This window comes from Nyctereutes procyonoides, unplaced genomic scaffold (assembly GCF_905146905.1).
Source record: "Nyctereutes procyonoides isolate TBG_1078 unplaced genomic scaffold, NYPRO_anot_genome, whole genome shotgun sequence".
Classification (NCBI taxonomy): Eukaryota; Metazoa; Chordata; class Mammalia; order Carnivora; family Canidae; genus Nyctereutes; species Nyctereutes procyonoides.
In genome coordinates, this window is record NW_026575020.1 from 60,627,569 (window position 1) to 60,642,885 (window position 15,317).

Here is a 15,317-nt window from a genome sequence, read left to right on the forward strand (position 1 = left end):
AGGAAGTAGTAGAAAGGTATTGTGGGTTGGTACTTAAACCCTATGATAAAACATAATAGTATCTGCAGTTACTAAAATATTCTCTCTCTCGCATGTGTTTATTAATAAACAGTCTCACAAAACACAGATGCAGTCTAACCATCACTTCATGTTGCCAGAGAGGTGCCTGGCTTCCACGGACTTGGGGGGTATTTATCACAGCCTGTGACTGCTGACACGCTTGAACAGTCCCTGAGATGGGCTGTAAAGTAGAATTAGATACGTTCTGATTCTTGAGCCACCTCTGGCAATTTGGTATTTCAGGCTGTGGTTAGCAGTTCTGTTAGCAAGTTAATTGGAGAATTTAGAAGAAGTGATTTTTGAATAGCCCAGAGTTTTACTGTGAGTTACCACCGTTTTGAAACTTCAGTTGTTTAATTTAGTGATTTTAAATTTCAATGTTAATATAAACTTGAAATGATGTGGATGCATGACTCTCATCTGGCTGCTCCTGACTTTTGGAGGGCTCAGCTCAGGATCAGGTGTGCTGCTGAGAGTTACTCAGGTTGCAGTGGGGAGCTTTCCTGAAATTGTCTGCAAACTGTGAGCCAAGCTGTTTGTAATAGAAGAGAGTAGGGGTTGAGAGAGAAGTTTCCGATGTGTGCCTCACAAGATTATTTTGTGGGTCAGATTTAAAAAACATGGAAGCATTTTGGAAAGTCCTCTTGTTACTGGTGTCCACAATACTTCCCAACCTTTAGCTCATTTCTGTCCTTTGCTGGTTTGCTGAATACTTTATATTGCATTAATTCATTTTAGCTGGCTATGACAGATTCCTACAAGCTAATTCTGTGCTCAAAAACTATTTTAAGGGATTGGCTTGTTTTGGTTCTGTTCGTCTCTAAGCAGGGAGAGGCCCGCAGGAAAGGTCAGATGACAGCAGTGATAATCCTTGGTTTCCCACCTGGAAAAAAGATGGAAGTTAACATTTTTCCTGTTGGAAATTGTCTCTTTCCCTGCGGTGTTGACTTCCCACCCTTCCTCATTCCCCAGGTCCCCTCCTTGCCCCTGGCGTCCACCCTGCTACTCTGTGGAGGGGTCATACCCCGAGCCCTTTCTTCACTCAGGGGAGAGGGGCTGGTTTCTTCCAGCACAGTGCTGCCTTTAAAGTTGTTTGCCCTCTGCAAGGGCTGAATGCTACGTTTCTGCTTTGCAGGGCACTAAAACTGGGGCACATTTTGATTTCTCAGCAAAGAAATATATGAATTCTACGTATTTTTTTATGTTTCATAGAATTCAATTCGCCACAATCTCTCTCTGAATCGTTATTTCATCAAAGTACCACGTTCCCAGGAAGAACCAGGCAAAGGCTCATTCTGGAGGATAGATCCTGCCTCTGAAAGCAAATTAATAGAGCAGGCTTTTAGGAAAAGACGGCCTAGGGGCGTGCCTTGCTTTAGAACCCCTCTGGGACCGCTCTCGTCTAGGTAAGGAAAAAAGACAAACAAAAAGACCTCACTTACTGGTCAGTGAATTTACCTTCCATGTATTGGTCAATTTTCCTTTTGCAAGTGAAGGAACTGCCAAATGCATTATGATTAAATGTTGGGGTGGGGATTTGAAAAGAGGTGTTGGATGCTATCCATGGACGTTTTCTTAATAGTGATCTGAAACAGCACAGATTGTTGATGAAGTTGTATTTACGCTCTGTTCCCCTGCTGCCGCCGTTGTGGCTTCATTGGACTCCTTGCTCACGGTGCTTGGTGGGCAGCGAGCATTCCTTTTCTTGGGCATGAGACCAGCTCTTCAAAGCCGCATTTTAGCTGCTTAGACTCAAAATTGATACAATGTTAATTGCCTGACTCTCAGATTACATTTTAGCTTATAGATACTGTGTTTTTAAACAAACAAAAAGTGACCATGACGTAAGTGTTAAGACCCTGTCTGCTTGCGCACGGCCAGCCCCTGCTGCCCGTGGGCAGGAGCTGCTCGGAGAGGGCAGCCCGTGCGGCTCCACAGTGGTGCGGCCTGTGCTGGGCACGGAGCTGTGGTAGCCCAGCACTGGCCCACTGGCTGTCCCGACGGGGAGCCTCGCTGGGGGTCCGTCCCAGGTCACAGGATTCAGGCGGACAGTAGGACTTACAGAGCTATAGTCGGTTGACAGAAGACAGATGACACCCCTTTTTTCAGAATGCACTTTATTAAACAAGGCAGCTTTGTGAGTGCTTCACCTGTAAAAATCCACTCTCTCCTTTTTGGTGATTCAGAAGCGCCCCAGCCTCCCCCAATCACGCTGGAGTACTGTCTGCTCACTCCAGTGGAGCCCAGACCCCCGAGAGCCTGTCGAGGGAAGGTTCACCGGCCCCCCTGGAGCCCGAGCCCAGCGCCCAACAGCCCAAGCTGGCCGTCATCCAGGAGGCCCGCTTTGCCCAGAGTGCACCAGGTGAGATGTGCAGAATCAGGGCAGGCGTGATGGGCCGGGGGGGGGGGGGCGGCAGGGTGCCAGGCTCCTCGGACAAGCACCCCAGAGCTCTCGGCTCCCTTGTACCCGGTGCTTTCTCTGTAGTACCTGCATGCCGAAGCTCTGGAAAGCTGCCAGCACCGTGACTGTTTAAAAAATCAGTGCACATTGTTTTTTGTAAATAGTTTGTGTAGTTGCCTGAAATAATTTAGAATCAGTCTGTTTCTCAATTGCTTCATCATTCAAAAATTATGAAAAAAATTCCCCAAAGAAATAACACAAATTAGACAAACTAGACATTGATTGGCAGCAGAAACTCTTCACTTAATGATATGTGAGCATTTCATTACAAAGTCACAATACAGAATAAAAATGTGCACTCTGCGGAATTACGCACGCACGCACCCCCCATAGCATGGAAATGTGTCCAAGCTAATTCTCTTATTGTTTGGTTGGCAAAGAGTGCAGTTTTGATACAGTGGGATTCCTGACCACATTGGCCCCTGTCACCCGAGTGTCTTCTCCTTTATTCTGTGCCCAAGCCACGGAGAGCAGAGCTTGTACCTCTGCATCTGCACTTTGCAGTTCTCGCCCCCACCGTAAGATAAAGACTTTGGTCCTGGGGGAGCGTGGCCCCCTTGTTTGGGCCTCAGATGGCAGCTTCTTCCCATATACTATTGACGTTTTGTTTTTCATGAGGAAAGAACTGTGGGAAAACTTGTCACAGACCAGAACACAACGAGAATTGCGTTTTTAGCAGTTAGATACATGCATTAACTTTCTCCATTAAAATACCACGTTTCTCCCGTCGTGCATGACGTCACTATTACACAGAGGAAGGGCTCCCTGTCTCACCAGCCTGTGTGTCAAGCGGGTGGTTGTAATCAGGCGGCTCCCGCGGGCACCCGCACCTCACCCCGCTGCCTCACCCCCCCGCAGGCTCGCCTCTGTCTAGTCAGCCCGTTTTAATTGCTGTGCAGCGGCAGCTGCCGCCGACGATCAAGCCTGTCACTTACACGGTTGCTGCTCCTGTGACCACCTCGACTTCCCAGCAGCCTGTCGTGCAGACGGTGCACGTCGTCCACCAGATCCCCACAGTGTCCGTCACCAGCGTGGCCGGCCTGGCCCCCGCGAGCACGTACACGGTCGCCGGCCAGGCTGTGGTCACTCAGGCAGCGGTGCTGGCCCCTCCAAAGGCAGAGCCGCAGGAGAATGGAGATCACAAAGAAGTGAAAGGTAAGCCACGGGAGCAGGCGGGTTTTCGGGCTGCCAAATGCCCCGCGGCCTTGTTCGCCTGGAACCCTTTCCTCCTGATCACGTAAAGTCTTAGGTTTGCCGGCCACCTGGTGAGATTTCTGTAAGCTTTCCAGTTATATCTGTTGGTATCGTTTCCTTACCTTTTTTAAAAATTTCAGTGAAAGTGGAACCGGTTCCTGCGATCAGCCATGCCACGCTGGGCGCTGCCAGCCGGATTATTCAGACGCCACAGAGCACCCCTGTGCAGACGGTCACCATAGTGCAACAGGCACCTCTGGGTCAGCACCAGCTACCAATAAAAACTGTAACGCAAAACGGGACTCACGTGGTGCCAATCCCTGCTGCTGTCCACGGCCAGGTGAACAATGGTAAGCAGCGTCCTCCATGGGTAAGAGGGTACCGATATCAAGAGCAAAGCTCCTTTGCTCTCCTTTTTATGAATGGCATGTTCCATGTTTCGGTTCCAACTGTTAAAATTGTCATTTCTTGTCTCAGGAAATGTTTGCATTTCTAAACTGGAGAAGACTGGGCCGACCAAGGGAGCTTGGCTCTTAAATAAGAGACCAGGAACCTCCTTTCACCCAGGCTTGCAGAGCGAGGTGAAGGCTAGGCGTCCTGCTGGCTGTTAAGTCCGCTCAGGAGTTTTGTGTCCTTACTGCTGCTGCTGTTTGAGCAGTGGCTCCTTGCCCAGGCACGCGGAGGCCTGCAGGACCCCAAGTAGTAGAGTCAGGCTGCTGGCCCGAAGCAGCTTGCTGTGCCCGCAGACGGTTCCTCTGAAAGAGGGTGGCAACTGAAGGCTTACCCATGGTGGCCTCCCACCCCCTCCCGAGCTGTGGAGGGGCGGAGGAGGCCCGCATTTACCTCATGGGATTCAGATTCCCACTCTGCCTCACCGCAGATGCGCTGGAACAACAAGGTGGAACCTCGTCTGGGGAACACTAACCACCTGAGCGTTCCAGTGTCCCAGTCTCTGGACAAGTGGAGGTGTCTGCAGAGTTACCTGCTTAAGAGGCTTTCCTCTCAGGCTCTGTGTCTCCTAAGTATGGAGAGTTGTTTGGGCCTCTTTTCTTTCTGAATCAGTTTGTCCTTGTGGCTGGTCCTGGATGCAGCTGGGAGCAGGTGGCCTTGGGAGGTGGACGGTCAGTCCTCTTCTGGTCCGAGTCCCGCTCAGTCTGAAGCCATGGTGCAGGCCAGGCACTCCCAGGCATCCCGTGTCTTGGGGTCCCTCGAGGATCCCTGTCCAAGTCCCTGACTGAGCAGGTGTGGCCTTCAGGGGCCTCTATGTCCACCAGTCTGCTGGAAGGGGTTGGAAAAACTATGGATCCCTTTCACATGTGTAAGTCGGTATTTAAAATTCTTCCTTATAAATTTAATAAGCAAAGATTACGTTTTCCTATTGAAATTATAGATGTTTTAAAATAAAAGTTTTATACTATTTTCTTAAATGTGCTAATAGAATCCTGCCCTGATTTGCTACCCACTCTCAGAACGTATCAGCACCCAGACCGGCCCGCCTGCCTCGCAGGTCTTGTACAGATGCCAAGTATCTCAGGCTTGAATGTGCTTTATTGAGCATACTTTTACTCTGCTACAAGAGGCTGCAGAAATATTAAGATTTCATGGTCTGTGACTAATGGGTTGATTTATCAGTAGTTACTACTACAGTGTTGGTTAAAACCAAAAATATAATTCTTACAAGTTAAAATCTTATTAAAGATGAATTTCTTAATCTTGGGGCTTTAAAGAAAGCCCCACAGTATCATTGACAACCACTGCAGTGTCAGCCCCAAGACCCTGTTTCCTTTTGGAAGAATGAAACATAGAAGAACTACTGAAACGCCTTGCAGTTTTAGTCATCTTTTAGCAAAAACCATTTTAAATTATGTTTGTTGGTTCTCCTTTATTTTGGCTGCAGCCTTTTACTTTAGAAATCACTGGCTTGGGAAAGGGGTTTGTATCCAGTCGGTGATGATGCCACATCACAGCACCTGTCTTCTGTGTCCCTTTGTTTCATGTTCCTTTCCAGCGGCAGCGCCCAGCTGAGGAGGGAGGAGGTGGCGGGTGAGCTTTAAGACTCTGCAGGCTCGGAGGTGGCCTGGAGCTGGCCTCTCCTTACCCAGTGTCAGGTGTCGCTTGATGCCGCATGGCCTGTGGCTGCCTTTACCTTGAAAATCACTCTGGAGGGATCCCTGGGTGGCGCAGCGGTTTGGCGCCTGCCTTTGGCCCAGGGCGCTTTCCCGGAGACCCGGAATCGAATCCCACATCGGGCTCCCGGTGCATGGAGCCTGCTTCTCCCTCTGCCTGTGTCTCTGCCTCTCTCTCTCTGTGACTATCATAAATAAATAAAAATTTAAAAAAAAAAAGAAAATCACTGGAGAAGGGAAAGCATGCTTCTACCTGTTATTAACAAACTGTCAAAGTCAGCAGCTTTGATATTCTTCTTATAAGTTTGTTATTATGGAAAATGTCAAACATTCCGGAAATTAACTCACAGCCGATCTTGTTCCATTCTCCCCCATCTGTTCCCCACCCAGATCCAGACGTAGTGTCATTTCATGTGTTAATATTTCAGCATCTGTAAAAGAACTTCCTTGTACTATGTAAGCACCATGCCATTATTGTTTTTAAAATAACCAATAGGGCAGCCCCGGTGGCGCAGCGGTTTGGCGCCGCCTGCGGCCTGGGGTGTGATCCTGAAGACCCAGGATCGAGTCCCACATAGGGCTCCCTGTGTGGAGCCTGCTTCTCCCTCTGTCTGTGTCTCTGCCCCTCTCTCTCTGTGTCTATGAATAAATAAATAAAATCTTTAAAAAATAAATAAAATAACCAGTAATTTTTTTAAAAAGATTTTATTTATCTCTTCATGAGAGACACAGAGAAGAGAGGCAGAGACACAGGCAGTGGGAGAAGTAGGCTTCCTGTGGGGAGCCCTATGTGGGACTCGGTCCCAGGAATCTGGGATCACGCCCTGACCCGAAGGCTCCACCACTGAGCCACCCAGGTGCCCCTAAAATAAGCAATAAGTCTTTTATACCTAGGATCTCCTTAGCTTTCAGGTCATCTTTTTTTTTTTTAAATAATGGTAAAATATACATACCATACAATTGGCCTTTTTAAAGTGTACAAGTCAGTGGCATTGGGTATATTCACAGTGTCTTGAAACCTTTACCTCTAATGAGTGTAGAAGGATTTTCCTCATCCTAGAAGGAGACCGTATACCCAGTAAGCAGTTCCTTCCTGTTTCCCTCCTACTGAGCCCCGGTCGGCTGTCTCCGTGGAGTTGCCTACACCGGACAATTCCTGTAAATAAAATAGGATATGAGGCCTTTTATATCTGATCTCTGTCAGCGAGCATCACGGTTTGAGGTTTATCGATGCAGCCTGGGTCAGCTCTTCTTTATGGCTGAATATGTTTTCATTTTGGTTGATTCATTCATTAGTTGATGGACATTTGGGTTGTTTCCACCTTTTGGTTGTTGTGAATAGTGCTGCTGTGAACATTCATGTATATGCATTGAGTCCTTGTTTTCATTTTGCGGGGTGGGATGTATACCTAGGAGTAGAATTGCCTGGTCATATGGCAAGTCTGTTTAATTTATTGAGGAACTGTCAAACTGTCTTCCATAGTGGCAGCAGTTTGCATTCCCACTAATGATGTATGAGGTTCTGATTTGTCCACATGCTGACCATCGCTTGTTATTTTCTGAGATTCCCCCCACCATGGCCATGTTATTGGGTGTGGGGTGATATTGGTGTGAGGGAAAAGGGCCAGGAAGGGCAGAGGCAGAGGGAGAATCTCAGCAAATTGCCCCGCTGAGTGTGGAACCCAAGGCAGGGCTCCATCCCACAACCCTGCGATCATGACCTGAGCTGAAATCAGACGTCAGATGCTCAACCGACTAAGCCACCCAGGCACTCCAGGGATCAGTGGTTTTGGTTTGCATTTCCCTCATGAGTGATGGTATTGAGCATCTTTTCATGTGCTTAGCTATTTGTAGGTCGTCTTCCCACAGGTGCCTATGGAAGTCCTTTGCCCATTTTTTTATTGTTGAGTTGCAGGAGCTCTTTATATCTTCTGGATAGTAGGTCCAAATATTTTCCTCCCGTTCTGTGGGTCTGTCTCTTCACTTTCCTAATAGTGTCTCTGATGCAACAGTTTCAATTGTGAACTCCCATTTCTCTTTTCCCTTTTGTATCTTCTGCTGTGGGGTGTCCTAGCTAAGAATCCATTGCCACATCCAAGGTCGTGGAGACCTAGCCCTATGTTTTCTTCTGCTCAATGCTTACGTTTAGGTCTTTGATCCATTTTGAGTTCATTTTTGTATATGGTGTAAGAGCCTGACTCCATGCTTTGGCATGTGGGTGCCCAGTTGTCCCAGCACCATTTGAAGAGACTGTGCTTTCCCTACTTAATGGTTGTTGAAAATCACTTGACCTCAGATATATGAGTTTCTCTCTGTTCTGTTTCATTGATTTTCATGTCTATCCTTGTGCCAAAGCCACATTTTTTTATTATTACAGTTTTATAGGAAGTTTTGAAATTAAGAAGTATCTGTCCTCCGACTTTATTATTTTTTCTTTTTTCCAAGGTTATTTTGGCTATTCTGGATACCTAGCAATTCCATGCAAAGTACAGAATCAGCTTTTCCATTTCTGCAAAAAAAGCATTTGGGATTTTGATAGGGACTGCACGGAGCTGTAGATTGCTCCAGGCAGTAGTTCTCTCTGTAAGCACAGACGTCTTTGCATGTGTTTAGGTCTTTGAGTTCTTTCAGCAGTGTTCTGTAGCTTTCAGTGTAAAAAGCCTTGCTTAAATTTCTCCTGTTTTATTCCTTTGGAATTGTTTTCTTAATTTCCTTTTGAAGTTGTTCATTGTCCTTGTATAGAAACACAGCCAGTTTTTGCCTGTTGATATTGTATCCTGCAACTTTGCTGAATTCATGTATTGTAATAGCTTTTGGTTTGGGGGTTTTCTTCTGTGGGTTTACTAAGATTTTCTGCATTCAAGGAGGATGTCGTCTCCAATAGAGACGGTTTTCCTTCCTGTTGCTGCCCAGTGGCCGGGGCGAGAGCTGCTGATCGAATCGTGATGGCGGCGGGCCTCCTTGCTCTGCTCCCGATCTGGAGGGGCGTCGTCCTCACCATCGAAGCTGATGTGAGCTGTGGGTTGGGTTGTCCTCTACAGACTTTAGCATGTTGAATTGTTTCCTTCTTCCTGGTTTGCTGAGTAGCTTAATAATGAAAGGGGGTTGAATGCTGTCACATGGGTTTTTCTTTTTTTTTAGAGAGAGAGAGAGCACAAGTGGAAGGTGGGAGAGGGGTGCAGGGGCAAAAACCTCAGGTCGACTCCCCACTGAGCGGAGAGCCCACAAGGCTCCATCCCACGACCCTGAGGTCACGACCGGAGCCGGACACTTAGCCGACTGAGCCACCAGGCACTCCGGGGGACATCGTGCACTTTGTATTAAGATGATCACGGGGGGGGGGGGGGTTCCTTTATTTATTTATTTATTTGTTTATTTTAAGTATAATTTATTTATTTATTCATGGGAGACACAGAGAGAGGGGCAGAGACACAGGCAGAGGGAGAAGCAGGCTCCATGCAGGGAGCCCGACGTGAGACTCGATCCCGGGACCCCAGGACCATGCCCTGGGCCAAAGGCAGGCACTAAACCGCTGAGCCACCCAGAGATCCCCCAGGTTTTTCCTTTATTAACGCAGTATGTTGCGTAAGTGGGGTTTTTGTTTTGTCTGTGTGTGTGGTGCTTTATGTTCAGCCACCTTGCATCCCTGGGATCAGCGCCACTTGGGGCGTATAACCCTCTAATATGCTATTGAATTTGGTTTACTCATGTCGTCTTGAGGATATTTGTGTCAGTATTTGTCAGAGATAATTGTAGTTTACTTGTAGTATTTTTGTCTGCTTTGGTATCAGGGTAATGCTGGCCTCAGAGAATGAATGCGGAAGTCAGGCCTGGGCCAGTGTGTGATGGATCCGCTTCCCGGCAGCTTCTGGGGCTCCTCGACCTGTTCCCCAGAAGATGTGCCTCTGACCATTCCTGCAGCCTCTCTCACGAAGGTCCTTGGTCAGTCCCTGCTGGGACTGCTGCCCTAGGCTGTCGGGGGGCAGTGGGTCCTCCCTCTGCTGACCGCGTTCCTGGTGACCCTGAAGGAGTCCCGGGTCCACACTTGACTTGTCCTTGCTTCTTACAGAAAGTGGCTTCCAGTTCTCACGCAGGGGGTCTGGCCGTGATCTCGTGTGTCCTGGCCCTGCCAGGTGGTAAGGAGGGGCCCGTGTCCTAGTGTCTGCATGCTGTGCTCTGTTGAGCGAGTCCAGTGTCCTTACTCACCCCTGCCTCCCCCGTGGGCCCCAGCAGAGTACCTGCTTGACTAGTGTGGCCTTTGGCCTTGTGTTCCCCATGGCTGGGCTGCGGGGAGGAGCTGCCCCCAGCTCCTCTGAGGGGCATGGGAAGGTTCAAGTAAGGAGGGTGGAGGAGCGTTGCCTTCTCCCCGCTGCTGTTCTACAGCCGTGGGCAGGGCACCTGCACCTCCAGGCGGGTACCTGTTGTGCCCAGCCTGCCTGAGGCTGGTGCTCTGTGGGACTTCTAGAGAGGACCTCATGCACTGGGCCCTCCGTACCTGCCTCATCCCCAGTCAGTACTCACAGCATGGTGTTTGTGGAGGCCTGGGTGTGGCGTGCTGGCTCCTCCTGGGGTAGATGACCACAGTGCTCCCCACCCCCTGTCCCGGCCTCAGCTCTGACCGTAAGCGTGTGGCCTTTTCACAGCCTAGTAGTGCCATGTTTTTCTTCTTTTGTGTTTTTGTTGATTTTCTTGTTTAAAATGGACCCTAAGCACAGTCTTGAGAAGGTCTGGTGCTCAGCACAGGTGTGATGTGCCTTGCGGAGCAAGCGGGTTAGAGGAGCTGCTTTCAGTCTCGTGCTCTGTGTCCGCGATTCCATCTGTGGGTGGAGCAAGTCGTCTTTAACCAGAAACACATGCAGAACAAGGTGTTAGTTGGTTGACAAATGGCAGCAAGTGCCATTGTGCTGCGTGGCTCCGTTCTGGGTGCCGGTTCACTCCCGCTTGTGTCAGGCGCCGCTCCCCCGTGTGTGTGTGTGGGGGGGGTCGTCCCCTTTGCACTGCGTGTCAGCGCCGCCCCCCAGCCACCGGGCTGCTATTCCCAAGAGGGACAGGGCACTTGGATGAAGGAACACCCAGCGCGGAGGAAGCAGGCCCCCCCGTGTCCCTGAGGACGTGGCCATGCGCAGGGCCGGGGCTGGTAGCTCTCCTGGTGCTGGCCCCTAAAGTCCCCCGGGGCCCCTCTGCCCAGGACGATGCGCGCTCTCCACCCCTGTGTTGGGCACAAGGGGCCTAAGCACAAAGCCGGCAGACAGGCCTGGCAGGTGAAGGCCCCAGGTGGCTGAGACCCGCAGACCTCGGCTGGCTGTAGCTAGTCTGGCAAAAATCAAGTAGCTGGGTGCTGTCGCATGAATGGCCACCTGGCAGTGACGCCTGAGGCCCTCGTGTGAGCAGGAGTGGGTGGGTGGGGACTGTCTGAAGGTACAACTGTGTTCCTGAGGCGGGTACAAGGAAGGTTGCTCTGAATCGTGCAAGTGCTTCCTGGGCCCCTGGCTCCCCCTGGCTGCCCCTGCGCCTTCTGGTCCAGGTGAGCCAGTGAGCATCCCCTGCCTGGGGCCTGGGGGGCGCCTCCACGTCCCAGCGTCCTGTACCCCTGTGTCTCCTTGGCCCTGCACTTGACCTCCTGCTGCGGCCCCGTAGCTGAGCCGACCCTCCCTTTCTCGCTACCCAGGCAGCCTCGCGCTCATCTGACGCTTCACTCCAGGAGCACAGTCCCCCCCCTTTCTGCATTCTTCCGTGGCCGGTTCCAGGGTTTGGTTTGACACGGGGCCGGAGGGGAATCGGGGCTCAGGGGCCTCATGCTGGGGCAGATGGGCTGGCAGTGCTGCTGTGCCCCACAGGCCGTCAGGCCTTCCTCTGCAGCCCAGCCCGCCTCCTCACCCTGAGGAAGTGGCACTCTCTGGAGAGGAAGCAACCGCTCTTTTCATCTCCTGGAGATTCCCTGTGTGCGCAGAGCAGGGGCGGGTGGGGGCCAGGGGGAGCCGGGGAGCCAGTCCAGGGCCTTGTGGGCACATGTCTGCGTGTCAACTCCAGGCCTGGTGTGTGACGTGACCCAGGAGCACTGAGCGCCGTGTGGGCCGTGAGGGGCCTCTGCACAGGGCCGGCAGCAGCCGCGTGGCCTGACCCCGAGCCCGGGCTTCCCCAGTGGCTCTGTGAAGAGACACACTATTTGAAGGAATAGAGATACTGGCTGTCCCTGAGAACACCCGCCGGCCGGTTAGCTTGCTCCAGGGTTTCTGGTCCCCAGGAGTCCAGTCCAGACCCCTGTGCCCATGGCCACTGCGGGCCTTGGCAGTGACGCACAGAGCCCTACCCTTGGAGCAGAGCCGGACCAGTGGGGGCCTGACGGGGGACAGGGGTGCACCCAAGAACACGAGGTCTGATTCACTGTCTCTTTGCAGCAGTGGCGAGTCCTCTGCACATGTTGGCGACACATGCATCGGCGTCGGCCTCCCTGCCCACAAAGCGCCAGAATGGCGACCCGACGGAGCAGCCGGAGCTGAAGCGGGTCAAGACGGAAGACGGCGAGAGCATCGTCATCGCCCTGAGTGTGGACACACCGCCGGCAGCCGGCAGAGAGAAAGGTGTCCAAAACTAGCAACTGGGACAGCTTTTCATACTTTAATATCTACTCTGTGGTGCCAAAAGGAGACACTGCCTCTCACCGACACTCGGAGCGTGTCGTCTCGGTGGGTAGAGGGCCCTGCGGTTGGACTTCACCTCAGCACTGAAAACACAAAACCCAGGTGGCCTTAAAACTCCTTAAAGACAGAAGTCACACCTGAACAAAACCACATGCAACAAAACCTGGTCCGGCAGTGTCTCCCCACCCCGAGCTCAGCTTGTCCCTCTGGAGTGGAGCTGCTGGGACAGGGCGGGGACCGTCCTGACGCCCCCCAGGAGCCTTGGAGCTGGCACTGGTAGATGAGACAGTCTTTTGTTGTTCACATGTGGAATTAGAGTATTTTGAGGTGTACTTTCTTTACGAAATAACGGGGTCTTTGACATTTCAGATCGCTCCATTTCTACTCTGGAAAATTTGAAATCACACAGGACCTTTCGTGTTGATTTCATTTGGGGAAAAGAAACAATGTAGTTTTGTTTTTGTTGTTTGTTTTTGGCCTATGGAATGATTTCCTTTTGTCTGTCCTGTTAACGTTCAGATGGAGCTACTTGATGACACCTGCAGGTTTTCCGTGTTAGAGCAGGTGCCGCACGCATCTGGGACGGACGGACAGATGGACGCCCTCGCTGGGCCGCATGTTCACCATGACTGAACTGCTGGACTCTTGGAGCTGCACTTACCCGGGTCTCTTTCCTGCTACTTTTTGTTGTTTGTTCCTTTGTGTTGACTTTGTCCCTGGCATAATTTTCCACTCTAAGTAAAACAAGCCTCCTAAGTGTTGTGTGTGTTTAAAATGACAGAACTGTTCCTACTTCATTTGGAAAAAAGATTCAGTCTTATACCACACACCCTTTTCAGACGAGTGTCACAGGTCTCTCCGTGGCGTGTTCGCTAGTCACTGTCACCGGTTGTAGGCGCAGAGCCGTCGTCCGACCAGCTGCCCACCTGATGACGATGCGGTCTGTCTGGCTCATGGGAGCAGGTGCTGGGTGGAGTCGAAGCTGCATGTTAACACAAGGGTCCTTCTCTGGTTTGTGACAGGAAATCCCCCTCAGCCTCTCAGAACTGCAGTCCTAAAGCTGACTTCTCTCCTACAAAAAAGCAAAAGTGAGATGAAAGGAAACAAAGGTGAGACAGCAGTAGAGGCCCCGCCCGGCCTCAGTCATGCTGCCCCAGAAGAAAACCGCTGGCCTTTCCAGAGTGTTCCGGGGGGTTAGGGCTGAGCATCTGTGCAAATAGAAGAGGGCTTTGGCCTTATTGTGAACTTTTAAATGTCATCATCATCATGTTATTTATTTAAATGTAGTTATTTTGGTATTTAATTTTTTTTAAAGAGAGGAGAAAAAAAACCCTGTATTTTCCTGGTGGAATGAAACGGCTCAGAATGGTATATTTAGGCAATTTTAAAACATTTATTATTTACCTACAGACCAAATATGATAAATCTGTTCTAAGTATTGTGTGTCAACCCACAGTATGGAGCTGTCACAATGTTATTGCAGATAACGCGTATTAAAAATTATGAAATCACTGCACACTAGCTGGATTTATAACTCAGCCATTTAAAAAAATAAAAACAAAACCATCATGTGAATGATACCACGTGTGTGACAGTAGCAAAATCTAACTTGCAAGCTGAAGCACGGATGGATCAGAGCACCTCAGGGCAGCAGTCTGCATCTTCCATGCACTTTACAGATACCTTGGAATGTATATTTTTGTCTTTTTACTCAGAAGGTTCACAATTTACAAAATAACTTGGATTGCATTGTGTCTTGTGTAGGGTCAGGTCGCTCCACTGAGTGGTCCAGACCTGCCAGTCACGGCTCCTGTAGGCCCTGCCGAGACCTGGGCAGGTGAGTGGTCGCAGCTGCCCCGGCAGGAACACTGGATTGGGCAGAGGCATCGTATGTCCTCCTGGAGATGTGTCTACACGGCTGTGTACCTGTCACCATCCAGAGAGACGGGTAGATTCTCCCGAAGTAAGCCCGCTCTGTCAGTTGGTTATTTCTGAGCCTAAAACACAGACACTTTGTGAGTCTGGAGGGATTTCTTCTGGGATTGTAGATTAACAAAAGCATCCAGTTCTCAACATTTAAAGGAGAGAGGAGGCTGTTTTTTTGCTGTAAGGTAGCTGGTGTGGGCCTTTTTCAGAGGGCCTGGGGGCCTTTTCTTGTTGCCTTGTTCAGCTGGCTGATTGATTGGCACGTGGAAAGGTAAGAATATCGAGGAGAAGGTAGAAAAAAACCTTGGATTTGCAAACAGCCATATCTCAGAGGCACTTAAAAAATGTTCAGTTTAGTGCTGAATTTCCAAGAGCCCTCAAAACTCCCAGGGTCGCTGAGCTTGTGTCCCTTCCACCCTGCTTGATGCCTGGGGCCCGCCCCATCAGCAGACATGTGGCACTGAACTCTCAGCTGTTCACTGGCAGTTCCCAAATGTCTGATTTCAGGAGGTTTCTGCTTTGATCTTTGCCAAACTTCTGAGTCCCCCAAGGGACTAGAAACTCCGTTTGAATAGTTTTGCCCTGAACCAAACAAAAACAGGAGAGAAACTCACATGTTAGCCACAGAACAGGTGTGTTCTCAGGAGTCTGGGCATGATTTTGGATCCATCTTACTCTGGCATCGTTAGTCTCCACGTGAACAGTTGAGCTCCTTAAAGACCCCACCCCCTTTGCCATCCTCCCTAGAACAGCACAGACCTTGAGTCATGGTCAGAAGGGGTGGGTGGGGCGGGGCCAGGACTTGGGATCTCTGTGCTGTGTGACACAAGGAGATAAGTGACAATCTTTAAGTCCTAACTTCCACAACCCTAGAAAGTATAGTGGTGATTTGTGTGCAAAGATTTGAAA

The 15,317-nt window shown here is 50.3% G+C and overlaps 1 protein-coding gene across 1 annotated transcript in view; it reads left to right on the forward strand.

The window, feature by feature from the left end:
* FOXK2 (forkhead box K2) overlaps positions 1-14,062 on the forward strand; it is a 71,362-nt gene extending 57,300 nt beyond the window's left edge. Inside the window, exons 5-9 of the mRNA XM_055320344.1 lie at positions 1,273-1,466; positions 2,247-2,422; positions 3,380-3,676; positions 3,856-4,065; positions 12,240-14,062. Coding sequence (XP_055176319.1) covers positions 1,273-1,466; positions 2,247-2,422; positions 3,380-3,676; positions 3,856-4,065; positions 12,240-12,436 — 1,074 coding nt within the window. The 3' untranslated portion in view covers positions 12,437-14,062. The remainder of the gene's footprint in view (positions 1-1,272; positions 1,467-2,246; positions 2,423-3,379; positions 3,677-3,855; positions 4,066-12,239) is intronic.
* The last annotated feature ends 1,255 nt before the right edge of the window (positions 14,063-15,317 follow it).